Here is a 21,979-nt window from a genome sequence, read left to right on the forward strand (position 1 = left end):
TCATGTAAATATCAATTAATGACAATGTATTATAAATCAATAATACATAATTACTTTGAACGCCCATACAGAACATTCATTATTTAATATACATAATTCTCATGCTTTAAACCCTAAACTTTTATTTCTAACATCTTAATAAATATTTAGATAAATAATGATGAAATCAAAATTTTTATTTTTGTTTCTCCATAAAATATATATATATATACATATATATATATATATGCACTCATCTTTTTTAAACATAAAGTGAACAAAATACTGTAAAGCATCCCCTTTTTTTTTTTTTTAGGTTTTTGCTTCTGACCTCTTCTTCTTCTTCTTCTTCTTCTAATTCTTTTATTTTTATTTTCTTTTGTAGTATTTATGTAATATTTATTCTTATTGTTTCTTTATTTGCAAGTTATTTTGGATGCAAAATCTAATATTAAACATAAATAAATAAATAAAATAAATAATTTTTTTTGTTAAATGATTTATTTACAACTTGACTTAATAATATTTATATAAAAATTTATCAAATCTCTTGAAATTGAGTGTATTAAAAGCTTTATTAATGTTTTAAATAAATAAAATTAATTAATTTAAATAATTTTGAATAAGGATCTTTATGAAATTCTAAAAAATATATAAATAAAACTTAATTTTTAAAATTAATATATGAGTGTATAAAGTAATAAAGTATCTAAAGTAATTTTTAAAATATAAATAGCGGCTACTATAATTATTTTTCTAAAGTTTTCCCATGGGATCAAATGAGATAGGAATGAGAAAGTTGAGCCTTTGATGAGTAATTGGGTCCGTAGTCGGCCCAATGTGGGCCCATATCCCGTTCCAAAGCATGGTTACTTCGATTTCGAATTCAAGTACTGCCAACGTACCATACCATAGGCCTAGAATAACGAGCAGGCTCACGGGCTCGAAAGCTCGAATTTACCACGCGTCATAGTAGCGCGTGAAACACAGCCACCGGATAATCCAATTTTTCCATTTATTTATTTATTTTTATTTTTTTCCTCCCTTTTAGAGCATCTTTCGACGAAGAGGGTGCGTCGCAAAGATATATATAAAACGGCTTCGTTCAACTTCGTTTCTGCTTCTTTTTATTCTTTTTTCTTCTTCAGTCTCTCTGTTTCTTCTCTTCTTACAATAACAAACAAACACAAAAGCCTCAACAGAGACGCTCAGAGCTCCCTTTTATAATCTAAAATTCCTTTTCCGGTGGGTGTTTCGCACTCTCCAATTTCATTCACCATCGTCTCGATCTCCATTACCTCGCGAAACCGAAGTGTGAATAATAATAATAATGACCAAAACTTTGTAATACTCGCTGAAACGCAGCGTTTTGCATTTAAATCAACTCTATAGCTGGTAATTATTTAATTCATAATGTTAAATTGTTTATTTTATGTATTTTTCTAGGGCTTCTGCATATTGGATCCTAAATTGTGTTAATTTGGTTCAATTTTATGTATATTTGATTAGTTTGTGGTAGTAGCAAGTGCATGGAATGTGAATTTAGGGTTTCTTGTTTTGATTGCAGAGACGAGTGGCATTTATGGAATTTGTCAGTTCATGGTTTCAACAAAAGTGTAGAAGAAAATTCCAAATGTGTTGGGACTGTCCATCTGGTTAATTTATATTTGACTCGTTGCAAAGGTTTTTAATTTAGTATTTGTTGTACCAATTGACTGTATATTTGATTAGGGTGAATTGATTGGTTGAGTTTTGATGTGGATAGTTCAGGATTTTGTGCAAGTTTGTTAACGCATTGTGAATTTACTTAACATTTGTTTATCAATTACTTGTGTTTTATTTAGGGTTTTTAAGATCTTAATCTTTAGGTTCTTAACTTCTTCATTAGGTCATAGTGTTACTGCTTATGTACTAATGATTGTAAAGTAAATTGTTCTTACTTTCTTTTTCCCTCTTCATTTTGCTTGTAAAATTTACAGGAACAGATATGGCTCTTCGCAAGTACATTCCTTCTGCTGATGCACCTTCTGGAACAATGAAACCTTTAAATTTTTCTAGTAAGGTGCATGAGAATGCTCAGCTTGCAGGTTCTGACACAAGCCAACCTGCGGAACTTGACGTGGATGTCGACCTCAGAGAAGTTTATTTTTTGATTATGCATTTCCTTTCGACTGGGCCATGTCATAGAACTTATGGACAGTTTTGGAACGAACTTCTTGAACATCAGCTTCTACCTCGAAGATATCATGCTTGGTATTCAAGGAGTGGGTTGCCTAGCGGGGATGAAAATGATGACGGCATGTCATTCCCATTAAGTTACAATAAGTTGGTGGAAAGGTATGCGATATGCTTTTTGTCTTGTTTTAGCTTATGTGTATGTATGTATTAACTTCAATCAATATTGCCTTAATTATAAGATTGTATTTTTGGTTATGGTCAATAGTCTCCTTCATACACTTTATTTCACCATTCCTTGAACAGCTTTTATGTTGTTAGAGAGGCAAACACAGGATCATTTTTATGTTACATGATTTTTCATACAATGTTTGGCTTATTAGGTTTCATCATTTGTACTCTTCAGGTATCCTCACATTGAAAAAGATCATTTGGTAAAGCTATTAAAGCAGTTGATAATAAATACCTCCTCTCCATCACGAGCCATGATTGGTGGAGATGCCCCTAATGCAGCTGATGTTCCTACGCTTCTGGGAAGGGGATCGTTTTCACTTCTGAGCTGTAAGTGGCTTTTATTTAGACTTTGGGCCCTTTTTATTTATTTTCATGCAGTAGGTTTAACAGTCAAGAATTGTCATTTTTATATTAATTTTTTCAAATTTTAGCAGATGAAATAGCTATTTGTCCTCTGTTTGATATGTAATTTATTAGATGATTTTAGAGTTTCGGTTCTTTATTCTTTCTTTTCTTTTCACGGGGTTTGAATGCCATTTCTATTGGACTAAGAAACAGAACTATTGGCAAGGGCTGATTTCTCTATATATGTACTCTGGATCTGTTCTTCTTTTCAGATGATAGGGATAAAGGACAGAATGAAATTGATCACCCCCCTGCTCACATGCGTTGGCCCCATATGTATGCTGATCAGATTCGTGGGCTTGGTTTGAGGGAAATTGGGGGTGGTTTCACAAGGCATCATCGTGCACCATCTATTCGTGCTGCTTGTTATGCCATTGCAAAACCATCAACCATGGTGCAGAAGATGCAAAATATAAAGAGGGTACGGGGCCACCGGAATGCCGTCTATTGTGGTATGGTTTTATTCATTACATCTGTAGTCTGTGAATATTGATATGTTTGAATCTAGTAGTCCTTTATTCTTTATTAATCTGGAAAAGATTATAAAGTTAAAAATTGCTTTACAGTACTATTCTCTTTTTAAACTTTGCTTGCATGTAGGCTCTTCAATAATCAGAACGAGGGCATCAAGAATATGTGTCATATATTTGCATGCAGAAGTTTTGTAAAGCTTTCTTAGGAATAGGAAATTGCTAGACCATGTTGCATTACCTATTATTATGAATTTATTGACTAACTTAGCAAATTGCAGAAATACAGTAGTTGTTAGTAGCCTTCAGGTTCAAGTTTAAACCTGCAACTGTGGCCCCTCAACTTTTTGTGCTGTCTTTTCTCTATGGTTAATTATTTATTGTGATTATAGACGTTATGGCATGATTTCCACCCATCCGCATACATGATCTGGATCAAATTTATGATTGGTATTTGAATATTTGTACAGTTATTGAGGCTGCTAGCCATTGTTTTCTGATTTCGAAGGGGAAGAACAGTTTTGTTCCAAGTTAAAGTCCATCTGCATGACTTTAGCTATTTAATTCATTTGACACTAGATTATTGTGTCTATTCACCTATTAATTTTTTGCATTAGCTTCTGACGTGATTTTAGTTTAAACATACCATGGACTTATATCTAAGTTTTCTTGCCTTGATTTATATTTTACAGCAATTTTTGATCGCTCGGGCAGATATGTTATTACTGGTTCAGATGATCGCCTTGTAAAAATATGGTCTATGGAGACTGCATATTGCCTGGCCAGCTGTCGTGGACATGAAGTGAGTTTAGACGTTTTATAAATTAAACTTATATACTGTTAATTGATTTTTTTTCTTCACTGTATCACATCTCCTTCTGCTGGAAAGGGTGACATTACGGATTTGGCTGTGAGTTCCAACAATGCGTTGGTGGCATCCGCTTCAAATGACTGTATTATTCGTGTTGTAAGATTCCTTTATTGCATTGTATATGAATACAGTTCTCTCTATTTTCTTTCTTTGGAAAATTTCAGTTTTGATAACTCTTTCCTGTTATAATAGTGGCGTTTGCCGGATGGGCTACCGATCTCAGTGCTGCGTGGTCATACTGCGGCTGTTACTGCCATTGCTTTTAGTCCCAGGCCAGGCTCCGTATACCAGCTTTTATCGTAAGGCTAATTCCTGATTCGTTGGGGTTTTTTTTTCCATATTTTGTGAGGTTGCTAATTAATTCACTAAAATGCTCTCTTCTGTCTGATTGAAGTGATTCATATGTTGTGCATCTATTTTGGTCTTAAGTCTAAAAATTTATTTGCTTTGCTCTATTACTGATTGCATATCCTTATCTGTTTGAGAACATCCATTATGAGGTATAAGTTTACTTTGGAAAAGATCAAAGCTGTTGCTTTCAGTTCATGAAATCTCCCTTGCTCTGTGGGTTTCTAAGTATGCATGGATCAGAGATGATTCTTATTTTACTGGGTTAAAGGGAATTTCAATCTTTATAAGTTAATTATGTGCTTTTGTTTCTCCCTGCTATGTTGCCAATATGTATCCTTTTTGATGTTCAATATTCTGGTTGCTACATCAAATCCCTTTCTGGTCACCTGTTTAAACAATTAATCCTTTTTTTTTCACCCCTATGTTCTACATGCTTTTGCCTTTAATCATTTTCTTGTTGCATTTAAATTTTCCAGACACCATAAGGGATATACCATATACAGTGGTTTTTTTTTAATCTTTCAATTTGCATTTCCCATGAAAATGTGTGTTTTTTTTTCCTTTTTGTTTTGGTGCCCTGGTTGATTATGCGACAAAGAAGTCTTATCTGTATGTTTTCTGCTAGTTTGACATTTAAATTTAATTTGAAGTATAGAGATTTCATGCCTATTGTGGACCTTGTTTATATAAATTCGTCAGCTCTTTGAGATACTTCTTGCTGATGACAGGTTGTGCACTTATAACTTTTTCCATTTTTCACTTATTTTCCTAGTGCTTCCTAATCCTCTGCAGGTCATCTGATGATGGAACATGTAGGATATGGGATGCTAGATATTCCCAATTTAGTCCACGAATATACATACCAAGGCCATCAGATGCAGTGGCTGGTCCGTTGCTTTCCATAAAACAATTTAGATATTAACTGAATTATTGATGAAAAGGACTTCTGATATATTCAATTGATGTCTGCAGGGAGGAACATGGCTCCATCCTCAAGTGCTGGTCCACAAAGCCATCAAATTTTCTGTTGTGCATTTAATGCTAATGGGACTGTCTTTGTTACTGGTAGCTCGGACACTCTTGCTAGGGTACATTTAATGATGTTATTCACTAGTTATCTTGCTTGCATCTGCCTGTCATTCTCATGCTTTGCATTCTACTTGGTAATTATGAAGGTTTTTATAATCTTCACTCACTCAGTAATTATGAAGGTGTTTACAATATTTACTCCCTTTATTAGTCGTCAGAAAAGTTCAGCATAAATCTACAATATCTTTAGTAACAGCGGTTGGTTATTTGCAGGTCTGGAATGCTTGTAAACCAAATAGGATGATTCAGACCAACCAAATCATGAGATAGATGTGCTCTCTGGGCATGAGAATGATGTCAATTATGTCCAATTCAGGTTGTTTTTTTTTTCTTCTATGTTGTTTAAAATTGCTAGTAAGATCTGATGTGTCAATTTACAATGTGATACTACCTTATCTTGCAGTGGTTGTGCTGTGGCATCAAGATTTTCTTTGGCTGACAGCTCAAAGGAAGACAGTACTCCCAAGTTCAAAAATTCCTGGTATGTGTACGTGCTATTCTTTATTGAAAAAGCTGGAAATTTTGGGTACCTTGGTTTGTTTCGTACTACATCGACTAGAAAAATATTTGTCTATCATTTACTTTTGACGTTATCTATTGAATGCTTATACATGTCCGGGCATTTTTCAGGTTTTGTCATGACAACATAGTTACCTGTTCTCGCGATGGCAGTGCAATTATTTGGATTCCGAGATCACGTAGATCACATGTAAGTTATCTGTGAAGCCATTTTCCAATTGCCCCTCTCTACCCTCCACTTTTACAAAATAAGCTTTCTCATGAGGCAGTAATAGTCAGCTTCTAGCCTTATTGATCCTTTGAAGTTCAATTTCAGATTAATTAACTTGGGGTATTGTGGTTTTTTAATTTAAGTAAAACTTGATACCTTTTTGTAATTACTTTCAGCCAAAAGCTGCCCGCTGGACGCAAGCTTATCATCTCAAAGTTCCTCCTCCTCCTATGCCTCCTCAACCTCCACGAGGGGGGCCTCGTCAGAGAATTCTTCCAACTCCTCGTGGTGTAAATATGATTGTGTGGAGCCTAGACAACCGCTTTGTTCTTGCTGCTATCATGGGTACTCCTTGCTTCTAAATTAGTAGAAGAGATTCATTTTATTTGCAGAATTAAAAGGCAGAACAAATAAAGATTTTAATTTGATACATAGGTGAGTGGAATGCCTCATTTGTGATTCCCTCTCATAATCAGCAGAATGAGAATCTATTAGTAAGAGCAACTCTTTTGGCTCCTTCTGAATGACTTTATTTATAGATGGATTGAGATTGAGGTAATAAAGTAACAGTCAGTTTTAAGATTGTTGGCATAATTGGTGGGATATTAAGGCATGAATTTATCATTACAAGGTACTAATCAGCCGTTCATTTTTAGAGATTTTTGTCCTATAAAATATTTTGAAGTCCTGGTTTGCAGGTTTATTCAAAGCCCTCTGTTCTGCATTCATATATCGATGATTTGATTTTGTTTATTTGATGCTTGTATAATTTGACAATATCCAGAATCATTTTTTAATTCTCTATGCTGAGCCCTGTTAAAATTCTTTGAAGTTGGATTAATCAAGATTGTGCTCTCTGCTTTACTTTGTTGAGGGCGTAAGCTTGTAACTTTGACCAGATAATGATGATATGTTTATTGGACTGCAGATTGCCGAATCTGTGTTTGGAATGCTGCAGATGGTAGCTTAGTACATTCTTTGACTGGTCATACTGAATCTGTAAGTGGTCTAAATTGGGCTTGTGTTTCTAATGCATTTAGTAATCTCTGGGCTTCTTATTTACATAATGCAATATGATTGTGATCAAACATGGCATACTTGGACTATTTTTTCCACCTGCATTAGTTGGACTTTTTACCTCTTGTCTCAGATGCCATGATGAAGGTCTTACCAATATACCATCAGGTGTTCCTTGTGTCTCTTGTCTTGGTTGGTTCTTTGTTGCGGACTGACAGATGCCTTATTTATTTAATTCACTTTATCTTGATGTTGAATTATGTATGTCAAGCATTACTTTTCCAAGCTTTCCTGTTCGTCTGTGTTGGTAACAATCTTTTTGATCATCCTTGTTAACTTTATGCGAGGAGTAACATATTGCAATGGTTCTTGTGTTTTTTACCTGCCAAACTCTCGTTGTATCACCTGCTAAATATATGTCTATTTTTAGAGCTCTAACATGCATACCATCTGATTCACAAAGATTCTCCTGAAATCGTGTTGTCCAATTTAAGGTCCGGTTGTCTGCTTTAAGACTGGATCAGTTTTGTTTGCTTCTACCACTTACCATCTTTTGGTTGCTCAATGTCGCATATCAGTTATCACTTGTCTGTTTGAGGATATATGAAGTTACTCTCATGTTTTGCTGCTTCTGACCATATTACTTATAATCTTGGTAGACGTATGTTTTGGATGTTCATCCTTTCAACCCCCGGATAGCTATGAGTGCTGGCTATGATGGAAAAACTATAGTGTGGGATGTGAGTATCCAGTTTTCTCGTGTCCTTCGAAGATCTGCCAATTTTGTCAACTTTACTTGATGAATTTATATTTTTTGTTCTTCAGATTTGGGAAGGCATCCCAATCAGGATATATGAAATTTCCCGTTTCAGGTTGGTCGACGGCAAGTTTTCACCGTAAGTGATTGAAACTCCATTATGCCGATTGCATTGATGCTCCTCATTTTATTTTTCTCTTTGATGGTTCCATTGTCATGGTACTTTTATATACTTGGGTTTTTACACTGTCCTTGAGAATTGAGATTTCATAGTTGTAAGGTGCTTCTTGCACTAGTGGGCTATGTCAATCACATGATCTACCTTGCTTTGCTTGCATTAGTGATCAGAACTGTGGTGCTTACTTTGTAAATGTCCATTCTCCGTATTTAGCTGATTTTAGGCAGGAGTTACATTATTGGGCTTGCTTCTTAAGTCTTGGTGGAATTGGAGCATTTAAGGATACGATTCCAACAAATCTAACTCTCTGCTTTGACAGGATAATATAGATTTAATCAGCACATTCGGTTTCATCCATCGGTTTCATCGATTAAGCTTCATGTATTCTCTAGTCACCTAGCAAAGCTGTTTATTTTTAGCTTTAATTACGCCAGCATACTACCAGGAGGCGCTCTTGGTTAGTTTACTGTATTCATTTGAGCTTCATGCTTTATTGATCCTTAAGGATGCGAGAGAGTTGGCTGAAAAATGAAACCACGAGATAATGCTTTCACATGTCCTGGGACCTGATTAGGTGCTTTTGAAATTTTCAGCTGTCACTCATTGCGTTGCAATTATTTTTGGAAAACATTGAAATATTTGGGAATATTCCTGTAGTTTTCCTGCAGCGATAGAGTTATTGAGTCATCATTGTTGCTGTTATATAGGGATGGAGCTTCCATTATACTTTCAGACGATGTTGGTCAATTATATATATTAAACACAGGCCAAGGGGAGTCTCAAAAGGATGCCAAATACGATCAGGTAATTGATACCATAGATAACTGTTAACCGGATATGTTTTGTGAATTTTTTGCTCATTAATAGGATCCCTGTGGCTGTTTATGATGCTTATGCTGTGGGACTTTTTGAACAGTTTTTCCTTGGTGATTATCGTCCCCTTGTTCAAGATACCTATGGAAATGTACTTGATCAGGTTGGTTGACCCCTTTTTTTTGGGGTAATTTGTTTTTCATTCTCTTTATGTGCTCTACTTTTTAATTGATGAGCATGTGAATGACTCTGCTATTGTTAGAAAATGCTATGTATCATTGTTGTTAGCATAGCATGCTTGTTAAACAATATTTTGCTTATCCCAGAGAAATTCCAATTAAGGTTTGAGATTTGAAATTTAGATGATTAATGTAATACTGTAAATTTCGTAACTCAAGATAAATCTTCCTTATTTCTTTTAGTTACTTCTGCTATACTAAAGTATATAGGTATTTTTTAAGGCAACAAAAGAAGGTTATCTATTTGGCCTGTTTGACTAAGAGTCTTAAGTATATGATATAAACAAGCAAGTAGACTATAAGCTATATGTTGGGAAATTTTTTAAAAAATATATAAATAAAGAAAAGAGATCTATCTATCTACATATATATAAAAATTCCTCTTTGGCTTTATATCACGCACCTTTCGACGATTATTTTCTTTATATCTCATAAGCATTTGGATCTGGAAGGAATCAAAGAATTTCTAGTGAATTCTAAAAGATCCACTTGTTCATTTTTCTCTGATAGATGGTCAGAGCTTCATCTGTTGCTAGGGCATAACTCTCAGGTCTTATTATAAGTTTTTTACTTGTATATTTGTATATTCACTTATTGATTTCAAACATTGGAAACTTTGTAGGAAACTCAACTTGCTCCTCACCGGCGGAATCTGCAGGATCCTCTTTGTGACTCAGGTTTATCCCTACTTGCAATGATCTAATTAGGTTAGGATATTTAGAGGATTTATTTTTTTCTAGTCTCTGTTTCTTAAGCGCTGTTTTTGTGGGGAAATTCTAGCCATGATTCCATACCCGGAACCCTATCAGACCATGTACCAGCAAAGACGGTTGGGAGCTCTGGGTATTGAGTGGCGTCCTTCTTCACTAAAACTTGCAGTGGGGCCAGACTTCAGTCTAGACCAGGGTTACCAATTGCAGCCGTTGGCTGACTTGGATGTAATGATTGATCCACTGCCGGAATTTATTGATGTAATGGATTGGGAACCAGAGAATGAAGTGCAAAGTGATGATAATGATTCAGAGTACAATGTTGCTGAAGAGTATTCTACTGAGGAGAAAGGAAGTTTAAGTTCCACTTCCTCTGGTGATTCAGAATGTAGTGCTGAAGACAGTGAGGATGGGGAAAATCCTATGGATGGTCTTCGTAGATCAAAAAGGAAAAAACAAAAGGCTGAAGTGAGTTTTCTCTACATATTTTGTTTATTTTTTTTTCTCATTTGGTCTTGCTTGATGTAATATTTAATACGCTTTTCAGGCTGAGATCATGACTTCGTCTGGGAGGCGTGTTAAAAGGAGGATTTTGGATGAATCTGAGGGTAATGCTGCATTCGGAAATAAACGAACTAGGAAATCAGGAAATAGACAAAAATCTTCAAGGAGGAAGTCTTCCACATCCAAGTCATTGAGACCTCAAAGAGCTGCTGCACGCAATGCCCGCTCGTTCTTTTCTAAAATTACAGGAGCGTCTACAGATGGAGAAGATGTGGATGGTTCAGAAGGTGAATTATCAGAGAGTGAAAGTGATCTGCAAGACTCATATATTGAGAGTGAGGAATCTGGTAGATCTTTGTTAAATGAGCAAAGGAAGCATTCAAAGGGGAAAGGAATTTCTTTGGATGATTCAGAGGATGTGACTAAACTTGATACCCCTGAATCTCATGTGAATGCTGGAATCAGGAGATTGGTTCTAAAATTGCCGGTTCGTGATTCAAATAAGCATGAGCTGCAGGAGAGAATGTCAGATAAATGTAACCAGCTTGTCAGTGTAATAGGCACATCATCTGAGGCTCATCAGGAAGCAACTGAAGGCAATGGTAATCGCGTAAGCTATGTTGGCAACAACTGCAGTTCTGTTGATGCAAACTGCGGCCTGATGGAAAGAAGAGGGAGAGGGCAACAATTTGACAAGCTTGAAGATTATTTAAACCTGTCCAATGGATACAAAGATGGAAAAATTAGATGGGGAGGAGTCAGAGCTCGCTCTTCAAAACGTTTGAAAATAGGAGAAATGATGCCATTGGATGCAAATAATGGATCCGGCATACATCTTGATGATGATAAAGAGAAAGAAAGTGAAGTTAACAGACATGTAAAACCTGAAAAAGATGGAATTGACATATCTTGTGGGGAAGAAATAACAAACTGTGGGGACAATACAGATGAAGTGCCTTTAAAGAATGTGAAAAATCTTAGTGGTGAGAACAATGATGTATATTGCGGTGATGCTAGTTGCAAAGAGCAGCAATCAGGCTTCAGCGAGTTAAACTATTATGATGAATCAAAATGTGTGAACACAACTGATGAGGACACAACTCCTTATCCCAATCACCTTCAGAATGGGACTAACCAGCCTTCTGAACTGAAAGAGATCCTCACACCAGTCTCAACCAAACTGAGAATTAGATCGAAGAGGATTTTAAGGGATGCTGATGTAGAAAATCAAAACAATGGATGCGATGCATTGCACAGCAGCTCTTTGGACATTAAACCCAATTCACTTCCAGAAGTGCTGGAGTCCGATGGAACAAATAGGACTAGTTCAGACCGTGGGGCTGATGGATCTCAGCGATTGGATGCTCAGATTGATTCCACTTCTACTTCGCATGACCCTTTGGGGTCACATTCACATTCAAGAAAGATGTTTAATGTTGTCTATAGAAGGTCAAAGACAAATAGGGATAGGACTAATTCAGAAGGTGATGGTGGTGGTGTAGGCGAAAGCACTTTAAATGCTAACAACAATAATTTCCATGAAAGTGCAACTGATGGTTCTCGTAGGACACGGTCCATGGGTCTGAAGACAACTACATGTGACCCAGATAACGTCAGCTCTAATCTGAGGTTGGAACAACATAATCAACCAGAAGATATGTATAGTGGCCATAATAGATCTACAAGCAGATGTCAACTTCCACATGAAGAATGGGGATCAAGTTCAAAGATGACAGTTGGATTGAGGTCCACAAGAAACCGAAGAACCAGTTATTTATTCTGTGACTCAAGTCCTATAGATAGGCGGAAGACACATCAATCATCGAGAAAAGGATCATGGTTAATGTTGTCAACACATGAGGAAGGTTCCCGTTATATTCCCCAGTTAGGGGATGAAGTTGTATATTTAAGACAGGTGAGATGGATATCCATAATAAACTCACTGTTTTTTTCCCTTGTTTCTGTACTTATATAGTTTGTGCTTCATAATCTAATTTTCAGGGGCATCAAGAGTATATAAATTATAGCGGCTCAAGAGAAGTGGGCCCTTGGATAACAGTAAAGGGAAACATAAGAGCAGTTGAATTTTGTAAAGTCGAAAGCCTTGAATATGCCACTGCTTCAGGGTCTGGAGATAGCTGTTGCAAAATGACACTCAAATTTATAGACCCTACTTCCAGTGTGTCCAATATGACATTCAGACTTACTTTGCCTGAAGTGACTGGTTTCCCAGACTTCCTTGTTGAAAGAACTCGGTTTGATGCTGCTATTCAGAGAAATTGGACATGCAGGGATAAGTGCAAAGTCTGGTGGAAAAATGAGAGTGATGAAGATGGTAGTTGGTGGGACGGCCGAGTTCTGTCTGTCAAGCCCAAATCTTCTGAATTTCCAGACAGTCCTTGGGAAAGGTATACCGTCCAGTACAAGACTGAGCCCACAGAAACACATCTACACAGTCCTTGGGAGCTTTTCGATTCTGATACTCAGTGGGAGCAACCTCGTATTGACGATGATAACAGAAATAAGCTGTTGTCTGCCTTTGCCAAATTAGAGCAGTCTGCCAATAGAGTCCAGGTATCAATCAAGTTTTTGTGTGTGTGTGTGTGTGTGTGGCTCTATCTGATGAAGGTGTTGTCAAGATTTGTCTAAATTTTGCTGTGGACGTTTTAGGATCAATATGGAGTTCAAAAATTGAAGCAAGTCTCACAGAAGACCAACTTTACGAACAGGTAATGTTGATGCATGGTTCTTGTAGTCCATAGACAATAATGCATGAATATACATGCACTCTGAATTAAAATATCATCACATTTCTTAAAGAAGATTCTGGTCATGATGTTCTGATAAAAATATTTGCAGGTTTCCTGTTCCATTATCTCTTGACGTGATCCAGTCAAGGTTAGAGAACAACTATTATAGAGGTTTGGAAGCAGTGAAGCATGACATTGCTGTTATGCTCTCCAATGCAGAATCTTACTTTGGGAGGAACACTGACCTTTCAACGAAAATAAAACGCCTTTCTGACTCGGTCACACGGACGTTATCATCTTTAAAAGCCCCACAGTTTCATGACATTGGCCAATGATATAACACAATCCTTTACCCCGCCTGGGCATTTTCCCCAGTTTCTGTTGTAGATAATATTTTCCTTTTATTTATTCTTCAGGCTCTTTCAATCCAATTTTGGGAATTGGTTAGTACTCAGGTGGATTCTTTCTTAGAGGGGATAAAGTTTTTGGTAGAAATTAGCTGGTTGTGGAAAATTTTTTCCACCGGAAAATTTATTGTTGTACAGAACAGCTGGACATCTCACCGAAACATCATAACCTTCATTGATAACGAAGTAAAATGAAAATTGTCAATATATTTGTCTCGTCATGGGGCTACTCTGCTGATTGCTTCATTAAGGAAAACGGAGGGGAATATGGTTGTAAATTTTGTTCATAATTTTGAACATCAAGGCGGTGAAAATGACACCAATAATTAAACCATCAGTAACAGGAGCGGGAGAGGTTACTGAAATAACACTGGTAATTAAACCATTGGTAACAACTGAGGGGGGAGAGAGAGTTCATGGAAATCTAATCTTAAAGCAAATGGATTCATTAACTGTTACACAACGCATCCATTAATGTAAGTCTGGAATGGGAGCAATTAAACCTTATTCTCTCCAACGGTGGCCGCAGTTAGGGTTACAGCAGACAAAGAACAGCGTCATACCCTCCTCCCCTCTAGAAGTTGCCTGCATGAGTTATGCCCAAAATTTTTGGTATTAGCAAAAAGGATTTGAGTCAATGCTGACACTGAACTCAGAGGTCCATGGGGAATGGCTACACAAACATAAAAATTGAGCAATACCAATTATTTGAGGAGAAGAAAACAGGACGGAAATAAGATTTTTCCATCTTTATTTCAAAATTATAAAGACAGTACAAAGTGTCTGATTTCCTACAAGCTAGAAAAAACCAGTGGTAAAAGCACCCACCGATCCAATAAAAGTATTTGTATGGATTGATATAACTATACAAAGATTTTGAAACACTTTTCCAATAGAACAAATTCCAGCTGTAGAAACAAACCAAGCATCAAGCAACATCGAAAGGTAGGCAACTAACAACGTTGTAGTTAGAATGTATTAAAACAAGACCTAGGAAGAAGTGCTAAAGTACAAATTGTTTCCTTCTAAAATAATTCAAGGGAAAAAAACCATTCCTCAGCTAAGCGTAACAGAACTTGCACATAAAAATGGGAGCAAAAGATAGAGCAGCACACTATATTATGCATTCAAGGGTCAAATCAAGAGCTCAAATAGCTATTTGCACATAATGAACATTCTTTGTTTCCAGAACTAAAACCTGGCAAGTGATCAAAAGCATACTCTTCTTCAAAAATATGTCAAAGAAATAGAACTACAAGCACATTGGAGCCCAAGCACTAATCTAACTGACCAGAAATAGAAAATGGAAAAACTTATGAACCACAATGGCTTCATCAAGAACTTAAAATCGACCATAAATAAGAACATAAACCAAAAAACATAATGAAATAGGAACTTGACCTGGAAAAACACGGCTTCACCATGCTGGCATTTTACACAACGAACAGCTTTAGTTCGAGGAAGAGTTGGATCCGCAGCCACATCCTGCAAAACTTGAGTGCGCTCACCGACAGAGTGATGTACCTCATTCCTATAGACGCAGTTATTGTCAGCAACCTCCTGCAAAGAATTGGAAAGCCATACAAATTAGGGAAAAAAAAAACACGCCAGCAAAACCCTCCTATCAATAATGAGCAGATTACTTGTAGCACCACCCATAATTAAATTTATCAAAGAACATACAGTATTTGGAAATATACTAAAATTATATTAAAATTGTGCAGTTAATGCTGAATGACTACTTGGCACCTACCCTTGACCAAATTAACAAAATGAATAAAAAGGTAAAAATAAATAGAAAAAGAAAGAAGAAAACTTTGAAAACCCCCCACAGAAGGAAACGCTTTCCCAAACAAGATTGATATTAGACAACAGCAATCAACAGATATCGGGTTAAATTGCCCCTTTCTGAACGTGCAATAAAAAATATCCTTTTGACATTAATATAAACCAAAGCATGCAACCACCTATTGAACTTTTTAAAACACTATGCTAAGTCACCAACTAAATAAAAATAGAGCAACATAAAAGTATTAGGGTTTCGTAATATTAATGGGTTCAACACTAATTAAAATAAAAAAAGAGAAAATTAGAGAACAAATAAAAAAGAGAAGTTGCCTGGTGATCGCAGTTGCGGCAAGCATAAAGGAGGATCTTTTGATCCTTGTCTTCTTTTGGGTACAAAATGTTGTTGCTGAAATTCACAAATATCAAATAATAATAATAATTATTATTATTATTATTATTTTACATTCAAGAAAAAAGAACAAATAAATAATGAAGGAGAAAGTGTATGTGCAAAACTGACCATTCGCGGCAAAATTTCATAGTACTCATTTCCGCAAATTAGTAGAGAGAACAAAAAAGACACAGAATAAAGGGAAGAGAGAGATAGAGGCAGCGAGCGAGTGAGCGAATGAGCGTTTCGAGTTTCTTTGGCGGGCAAACTGATTTATATATAGGGCTCTTTTAGATCTTTCCAGTAGTACAGCACTAAGGATTTTTAAAAAAAAATGGAAAAAAGGCATTGGGTATGACGAATAAAAAGCAATTTTACTTTTTATGTAGACATGAAAATATATTATTTCAAGGCTCTAATTATCTTAGATGATGATGTAAGAAATATGACTCTTTTATAATCCTTTGATGAAAATTCAACGGTTGTAAAAATAATATAATTTTATTACTTTATATTCTCACACTCGTTGGATTTTCATCAAACTGTGAAAGAATCATGTTTCTTACACCATTATGTAAGATAACAAACTCTTTATTTTAATTATGATATCACAATTTATTGATCATCATTCTCGCCACACTTATAAAATATTTGTTGTCATTTTTTTTTCTATATGATACGAACCATTCGCTAAGAAAGAGAATGTCACCGTCCATTTGACCAATTATTATTATTTTTTAATTACATTACAAGTCTACAAATATTTACAATTATAGCTCTATCAGAACCTAATAAATCATGTAAACCAACTATATGCAATTTGGATATCTAAACCAAAATCAGCCGAATTTGTTACTAAATATTTGAAAAAAAAAATCAATTTTCATAATGCACATGAAAAACTCATGTCCGTACCCACATGAATAAAAAAGGAGTTGATTAACCAATAAACTACCGAATTTTGGTTGAAAATATACCCAATTTTTTATTTTTTTTCTAGGCTCAGTTTAGGAAAAGAACCAAAAGCTCATAGTTTTAGGCATTTATAAAAGATTTTGCCAATGATGTTAAATTTTGAATTAATTTTTTGAATACACATAGATAATGATGGAATCCAACCATAGGATAAAACAGAAAGTCGATTTGGAGGCCCAAAATAATTTTACGAACTTTTTAAAACTTTTTTGAAAAATAAAAATTTCCCGTAAATTAAGAGAACTAGTTGGATTGATGTGAAACTTTTTAAGAGATATTTTTGTGGACCAAATAGTGTTTTGGTGGGGGGGGGGGGGCAATTTTTCTTTCCCAAGCCCATAACCAAAGGCAATTTTTCTAAGTGTTTTTCTGAAAAATTATAAAAGTTCCAAATTTTTATAGAGCTTATTGGAAGGGTGTGAAACTTTTTTAAAGGATGATTTCGCGGAGGCATAGAATTTTGTGCCAACTATTTACGTAGATATTGGTGAAACTAAATCACAGACACAGTAGCGAAATGGGAGGCAATTGGGAAGCTTGAAATAATTTTTATGATCTTTAACAGATCAAAAAAAATCCCAAAAAAATTGGAGAGCTTGTCAGATTGATATGAAACAATTTGTGACAGATTTTGATGGCCCAAATAGAGTTTTAATGCAACAAAAAAAAAGTTACTCAATTTGGGCCATAACCAAAGTCTATAACACATAGTTTTAGGCTTTTATAGTCCAATTCATGTTGGTCTCAAAATAATGTTTACAAAATTTTGGAACCTATCGGATTGATGTAAACTCTTTTTAAGGCATTTTTATAGCCCACTATTTTGGGCTTTTATGGGTCAATTCCTCGATGGTGTTGAATTTTGAGCTAATTTTTTACATGCACGGAGATATGGATGAAGCTAGTCCCTATGAAAAATCAGAAGTCAATTTAGAGGCCCAAAAATTAGCAGAAATTTTCGGATTAACGTGAAACTCTTTGGGAAGCTTCTTTGTGGTCGAAATAGAGTTTTGATGGAAGAATACTCATTTTTCTTCGGGCCCAATTTGGGCCCAGAACTAAAGGCCCTAGCACGCGATTTTAGGCTTTTATATGGCAATTTCGCTATGATGTTCAATTCGAACTAGTTTTTTGCACCACGTAGCTATTGGCAAACCTAGATCATAAGAAAATACAAGAGTTGATTTGGAAGTTCGAAATAACTTTTATGAATTTAAAAAAAAAAATTCGAAACTTGTTGGATTGATGAGAAACCTTTTGGAAGGATTTTGGAATTTTTTTCTGAGGCCCAATTTGGCCCGAGAACTGAAGTTTATTTTTGGACATTATTTTTGGCATTTATAGGGCAATTTTTGCAATGATATTTTTACGAAACTAGACCATAGAGAAACTAGAAGTCGATTTGGAGGCCTAAAATAAGTTTTACGAATTTTTAAAAACACTTTTAAAATTTTTTTAAAATATATAGAGAAATTAGGAAAACTTATCGGATTGATGTAAAATTCTTTTCAAACCCTTTTATAGCCGAAATAAGGTTTTGATAGAAAAAAGCCTAATTGTTTTGGGCGTCCAGTTTGGGCTCAAAACCAATGGATATAGTACACTGTTTTGGCCTCCTATATGGCAATTTTGTAGTGGTGTTGAATTTCGAACAATTTTTTTGTTCGGAAGTAGATATGATGAAACTAGACTATAGGGAAAAAATAAAATAGAAATCGATTTGGAGGCCCCAAATACTTTTATGAATTTTTGAAAAATTTTCCCCCAAAAAAAAAAAAACCTAAAGTTTGGAGAGCTTATTGGATAGAAGTGAAACACTTTGGAAGTCCGTTTTTATATCTCAAATGGGGCTTTGATTGAAAAAACACATAATTTTTTATGGGTCCAGTTTGAGCTCAAAACTAAAGGTTATAGCACACTGTTTTGGGTGTTTATAGGGTGATTTCATGATGGTGTTGAATTTCGAGCTAATTTTTTATGTAAGCACGTAGATATTGATAAAGAAAACTTATAATTTTTTTTGGGTTCAGTTTAGGCTCAGAACTTAAGGCTATAAAACACTTTTTTTTGGTTTTTATAAGGCAATTTCACAATGTTGCTGAATTTCAAACTAATTTTTTGTATGTACATAGATATTGATGAAACTAGATCATAGGGGTAAAAATGGAAGTGGATTTGAACGAAACATGTTTACGAATCTTTGAAACTTTATCCCAAAAAAAAAAAAACCTCAGAAGTTTAGGAGAACCTATCAGATTGATGTAAAACTCTTTGGAAGATCTTTTTATAACCCAAATAGGGTTTGATGGAAAAATCCTAAAACCAAACGCCAATCTTTTTAAGATGAATTTGGTGATGTTGTTGTATTTTGAATTAATTTTTTATATGCACGTAGATATCGGTGAAACTAAACTGCAAGAAGGAAAAAAAAAAAGAGAGAGAGAGAAAATTGATTCGAAGGCCCAAAATAATTTGTATAAATTTTTAAAAACCTTTTCAAAAAATAAACCATACAACTTGATAGTAGTAATTACTATGGTGTGCTATAATGCTAAGGTGTTCTTTAGAAGACGAATTGAACCAAAGAAAGAAAGAACCATGATGATTTCATGCTTATTTTGCTTCAATAATAAATTGAACCAAATGATCAGCTAGATCTTTGGTGGACGGAGAAAGTTCTGCCCATTTCCAAAGAAAAATGGTTGATTCTAGGCTTCTCGCAACACATTATACAATGCAACGCCGCACGATCGAGTTCAAGAAAGACCGAAAATGCATCCAAAAACAGGCTTTTATTTCAAGAAAACTACAGCTGTAACTACAAAAATATTACATCACAATACCACAGGACAAAGGAAAAAGAAAAGAGAAGTAAACACCCAAACTTATTTCAGAACCCTTAAATCTCAATCTGCAACATTATATAAGATGTCAACCTAGAAAGCTCCACAGCTGCATGGAGCCGATGGAAGTTTCTCACCAATTGAAAATACAAGCTCTCAAGAAATGATAAAAGCCATGACAGCTTGGCCCTCCTGGGTTGTACTTCAGCGCTTTTTGTTGTGCCTCTTGCTCTTCTTTTGTCTGCTCCTATCATCAGAATCAGATTCTGATGTTGAATCTGAATCAGAAGAGTCAGAAGATGAGCTGTACCTCCTGCGCTGCCTCCTCTGTTTCTTGTTCTTCCTTAGCTGTCTCCTTTCTTCCCCAGAATCAGATGATGAGCTGTCAGCTGAGCTACTCTCAGGCGAAGAATAATCTGAATCTGTCACAGAGGATGACCCACTATCTGTCTCAAACACTGAAGCCTCACTATCACTACCAGAATCTGAATCAGAGCAGTGCTTCCTCTTACTTTTCTTGGAACTCTTTTCAGCCTTCTCATCTTTAACATCCGGGTTATCCAAATCATAAGAGATTGAAACCTTCATCTTCGACTTAGGGTTCTTAAGCTGCTGGGTCCTTGAAGGTCGTGACATATAAACCCGCTCATTCTTACACTCATACGTCCAATGCCCAGTTTGAAAGCACTTCTGGCACTGCGAAGCCCCACCACCAACACTCGACATTGTAGACTTAATATCCTTTCTCTCACCCAATCTCACTGCCTTTTCAGTACTCATCAAATACATCTGCCTCTTCGCTTCCCTCTTCTCCTGCCATCTGCTTGGCCCTTCTTCCTTCTGTCCATACGCATTCACATTCCGAGCAGCTGCAGCTGCTGCCCGCTCTGCCTGAGCACGACTCAACCCTTTCGCTGCACTCAAGGCTGCAGCCTTGATTCTTTCAGCTGCAGCCTGACCCTTCTCTTCCTTCTTACTTGACATTTAAAAAACTGTAAAGTCTCCAACAACTAAAATCTTATCAAATTGCAATCGCAATCTTCACCTTATCTGCAATCAAGAATTTATTCAAGTCAATCACATCTTTCTACGAATACCAACAACAATTCAAATTATCAACAATTACAAACACAAAGCTTTGTAATTCCAATAACTAAACACACACAGCCCCCAAAATTAAATTTTTACCCACAATGAAATATTTTAGTTCAAGAAAGAATTACTACAAATTTCGCAGATGAAAAATCGGTCAGGGTTAAAAATAAACGATCAATTAACTATTTCAGCATGTGCAACAACTAAACCGATCAATAAACGTGAAGAGGAAATACAAGATAATTGATCGATCAAATCACCCCAAAGTAAACCCTAGAATTGAAAATGCGGGACTTTTGGATATCAACAAATCAGACCAAACCCTAAATGAATTTTAAGAATCATAAATGAAACCCAAAATTAACCTGGTGCTAGATGATTGAGGCGGCGAAGAGCAGGCGCGTCGATAGTGGAAGCGGTGGCTGCGGCGTCAAGTGCCTTGCCTGAGCTCGATTCGGTGTTTGAGTCTTGAGTCAAATGCGGCGACGGCGTCAAGAAAATCCAGGCTTTCTTTTCCGCGTATTTATTTTATTTTATTTTATTTAAAGACTCTCTCTCCTGCGCGTGTAACCCAAAATGTTTTAAGAGAGCCTCTAAATTATAATAATTGTACCATATATTTTTTATGTGAACCATACAAAATTATAAGATTTATAATTTATGTGGTTTACATGAGAGATGTATGTTACAATTATTGTAACTTAGCATTTGCCATGTTTTAAATTTTTGTTTCAGCGTGTAATACAAAATTAGAACAATATACGGAGATCCGAAAATTTTTCTTAAAGAGACCCTAAAAGAGCAGTCCAGTTGGTTGAGAGCTTGGAATCTAGTGTGTTCAATTATATCAAATTTTAGCTGCCGACCAACTCGGTCCTCAATTAATTAAGTCGTCGATATTGACTTATTAGATAAATTTTAGAATATATATGATGTATTATAATCAATTAATGCATATATAATATGTGTAGTTGAATTTAATATAACTACCACATATATTATTGTTTTCAAAATAAATACACACATATCATAATATTATTTACTTGTTATATGGTTGACATAATACCTCTGATATATTTTATAATTTATTGACTTACGAAATACTAGATGATCTTGGCCAGCACGATTTCTCAATACAATTCAAGAATTGGAAGTTATGCACTAAGAGCATCACTAAAAGATTCTTCACATAAGATTTTATTACTTAT

At 35.5% G+C, this 21,979-nt stretch overlaps 3 protein-coding genes across 3 annotated transcripts; 1 reads left to right on the plus strand and 2 right to left on the minus strand.

The window, feature by feature from the left end:
• The first annotated feature begins 1,057 nt into the window (after window positions 1-1,057).
• On the plus strand, window positions 1,058-13,884 carry LOC18031496 (PH-interacting protein). The gene is given in 25 exon segments (XM_024183627.1): window positions 1,058-1,374; window positions 1,959-2,316; window positions 2,561-2,715; window positions 3,006-3,245; window positions 3,956-4,065; window positions 4,153-4,230; window positions 4,327-4,433; window positions 5,278-5,372; window positions 5,458-5,573; window positions 5,788-5,809; window positions 5,812-5,890; window positions 5,978-6,055; window positions 6,205-6,283; window positions 6,481-6,649; window positions 7,233-7,303; window positions 7,981-8,061; window positions 8,147-8,217; window positions 8,964-9,060; window positions 9,173-9,232; window positions 9,931-9,985; window positions 10,089-10,486; window positions 10,566-12,437; window positions 12,524-13,096; window positions 13,193-13,251; window positions 13,382-13,884. Coding segments are annotated over 24 exon segments (5,241 nt in total). The 5' UTR covers window positions 1,058-1,374; window positions 1,959-1,966; the 3' UTR covers window positions 13,608-13,884.
• A 31-nt stretch (window positions 13,885-13,915) lies between these two features.
• LOC18031622 (DNA-directed RNA polymerases II, IV and V subunit 9A) lies at window positions 13,916-16,207 on the minus strand. Its single transcript, XM_006419344.2, has 4 exons — window positions 15,988-16,207; window positions 15,798-15,873; window positions 15,081-15,239; window positions 13,916-14,264 (listed from the first exon to the last, which is right to left on the minus strand). The coding sequence occupies exons 1-4, from the start codon at window positions 16,014-16,016 to the stop codon at window positions 14,184-14,186; spliced, it is 345 nt and encodes a 114-aa protein (XP_006419407.1). The 5' UTR covers window positions 16,017-16,207; the 3' UTR covers window positions 13,916-14,183.
• Window positions 16,208-19,606: 3,399 nt separating this feature from the next.
• Window positions 19,607-21,581, minus strand: LOC18031241 (zinc finger CCHC domain-containing protein 10). The gene is made up of 3 exons (XM_006419345.2): window positions 21,487-21,581; window positions 21,137-21,349; window positions 19,607-20,726 (listed from the first exon to the last, which is right to left on the minus strand). The coding sequence occupies exon 3, from the start codon at window positions 20,658-20,660 to the stop codon at window positions 19,881-19,883; it is 780 nt and encodes a 259-aa protein (XP_006419408.1). The 5' UTR covers window positions 20,661-20,726; window positions 21,137-21,349; window positions 21,487-21,581; the 3' UTR covers window positions 19,607-19,880.
• Between the last annotated feature and the right edge of the window lie 398 nt (window positions 21,582-21,979).

This window comes from Citrus clementina, unplaced genomic scaffold (genome assembly GCF_000493195.1).
Source record: "Citrus clementina cultivar Clemenules unplaced genomic scaffold, Citrus_clementina_v1.0 scaffold_9, whole genome shotgun sequence".
Lineage (NCBI taxonomy): Eukaryota > Viridiplantae > Streptophyta > Magnoliopsida > Sapindales > Rutaceae > Citrus > Citrus x clementina.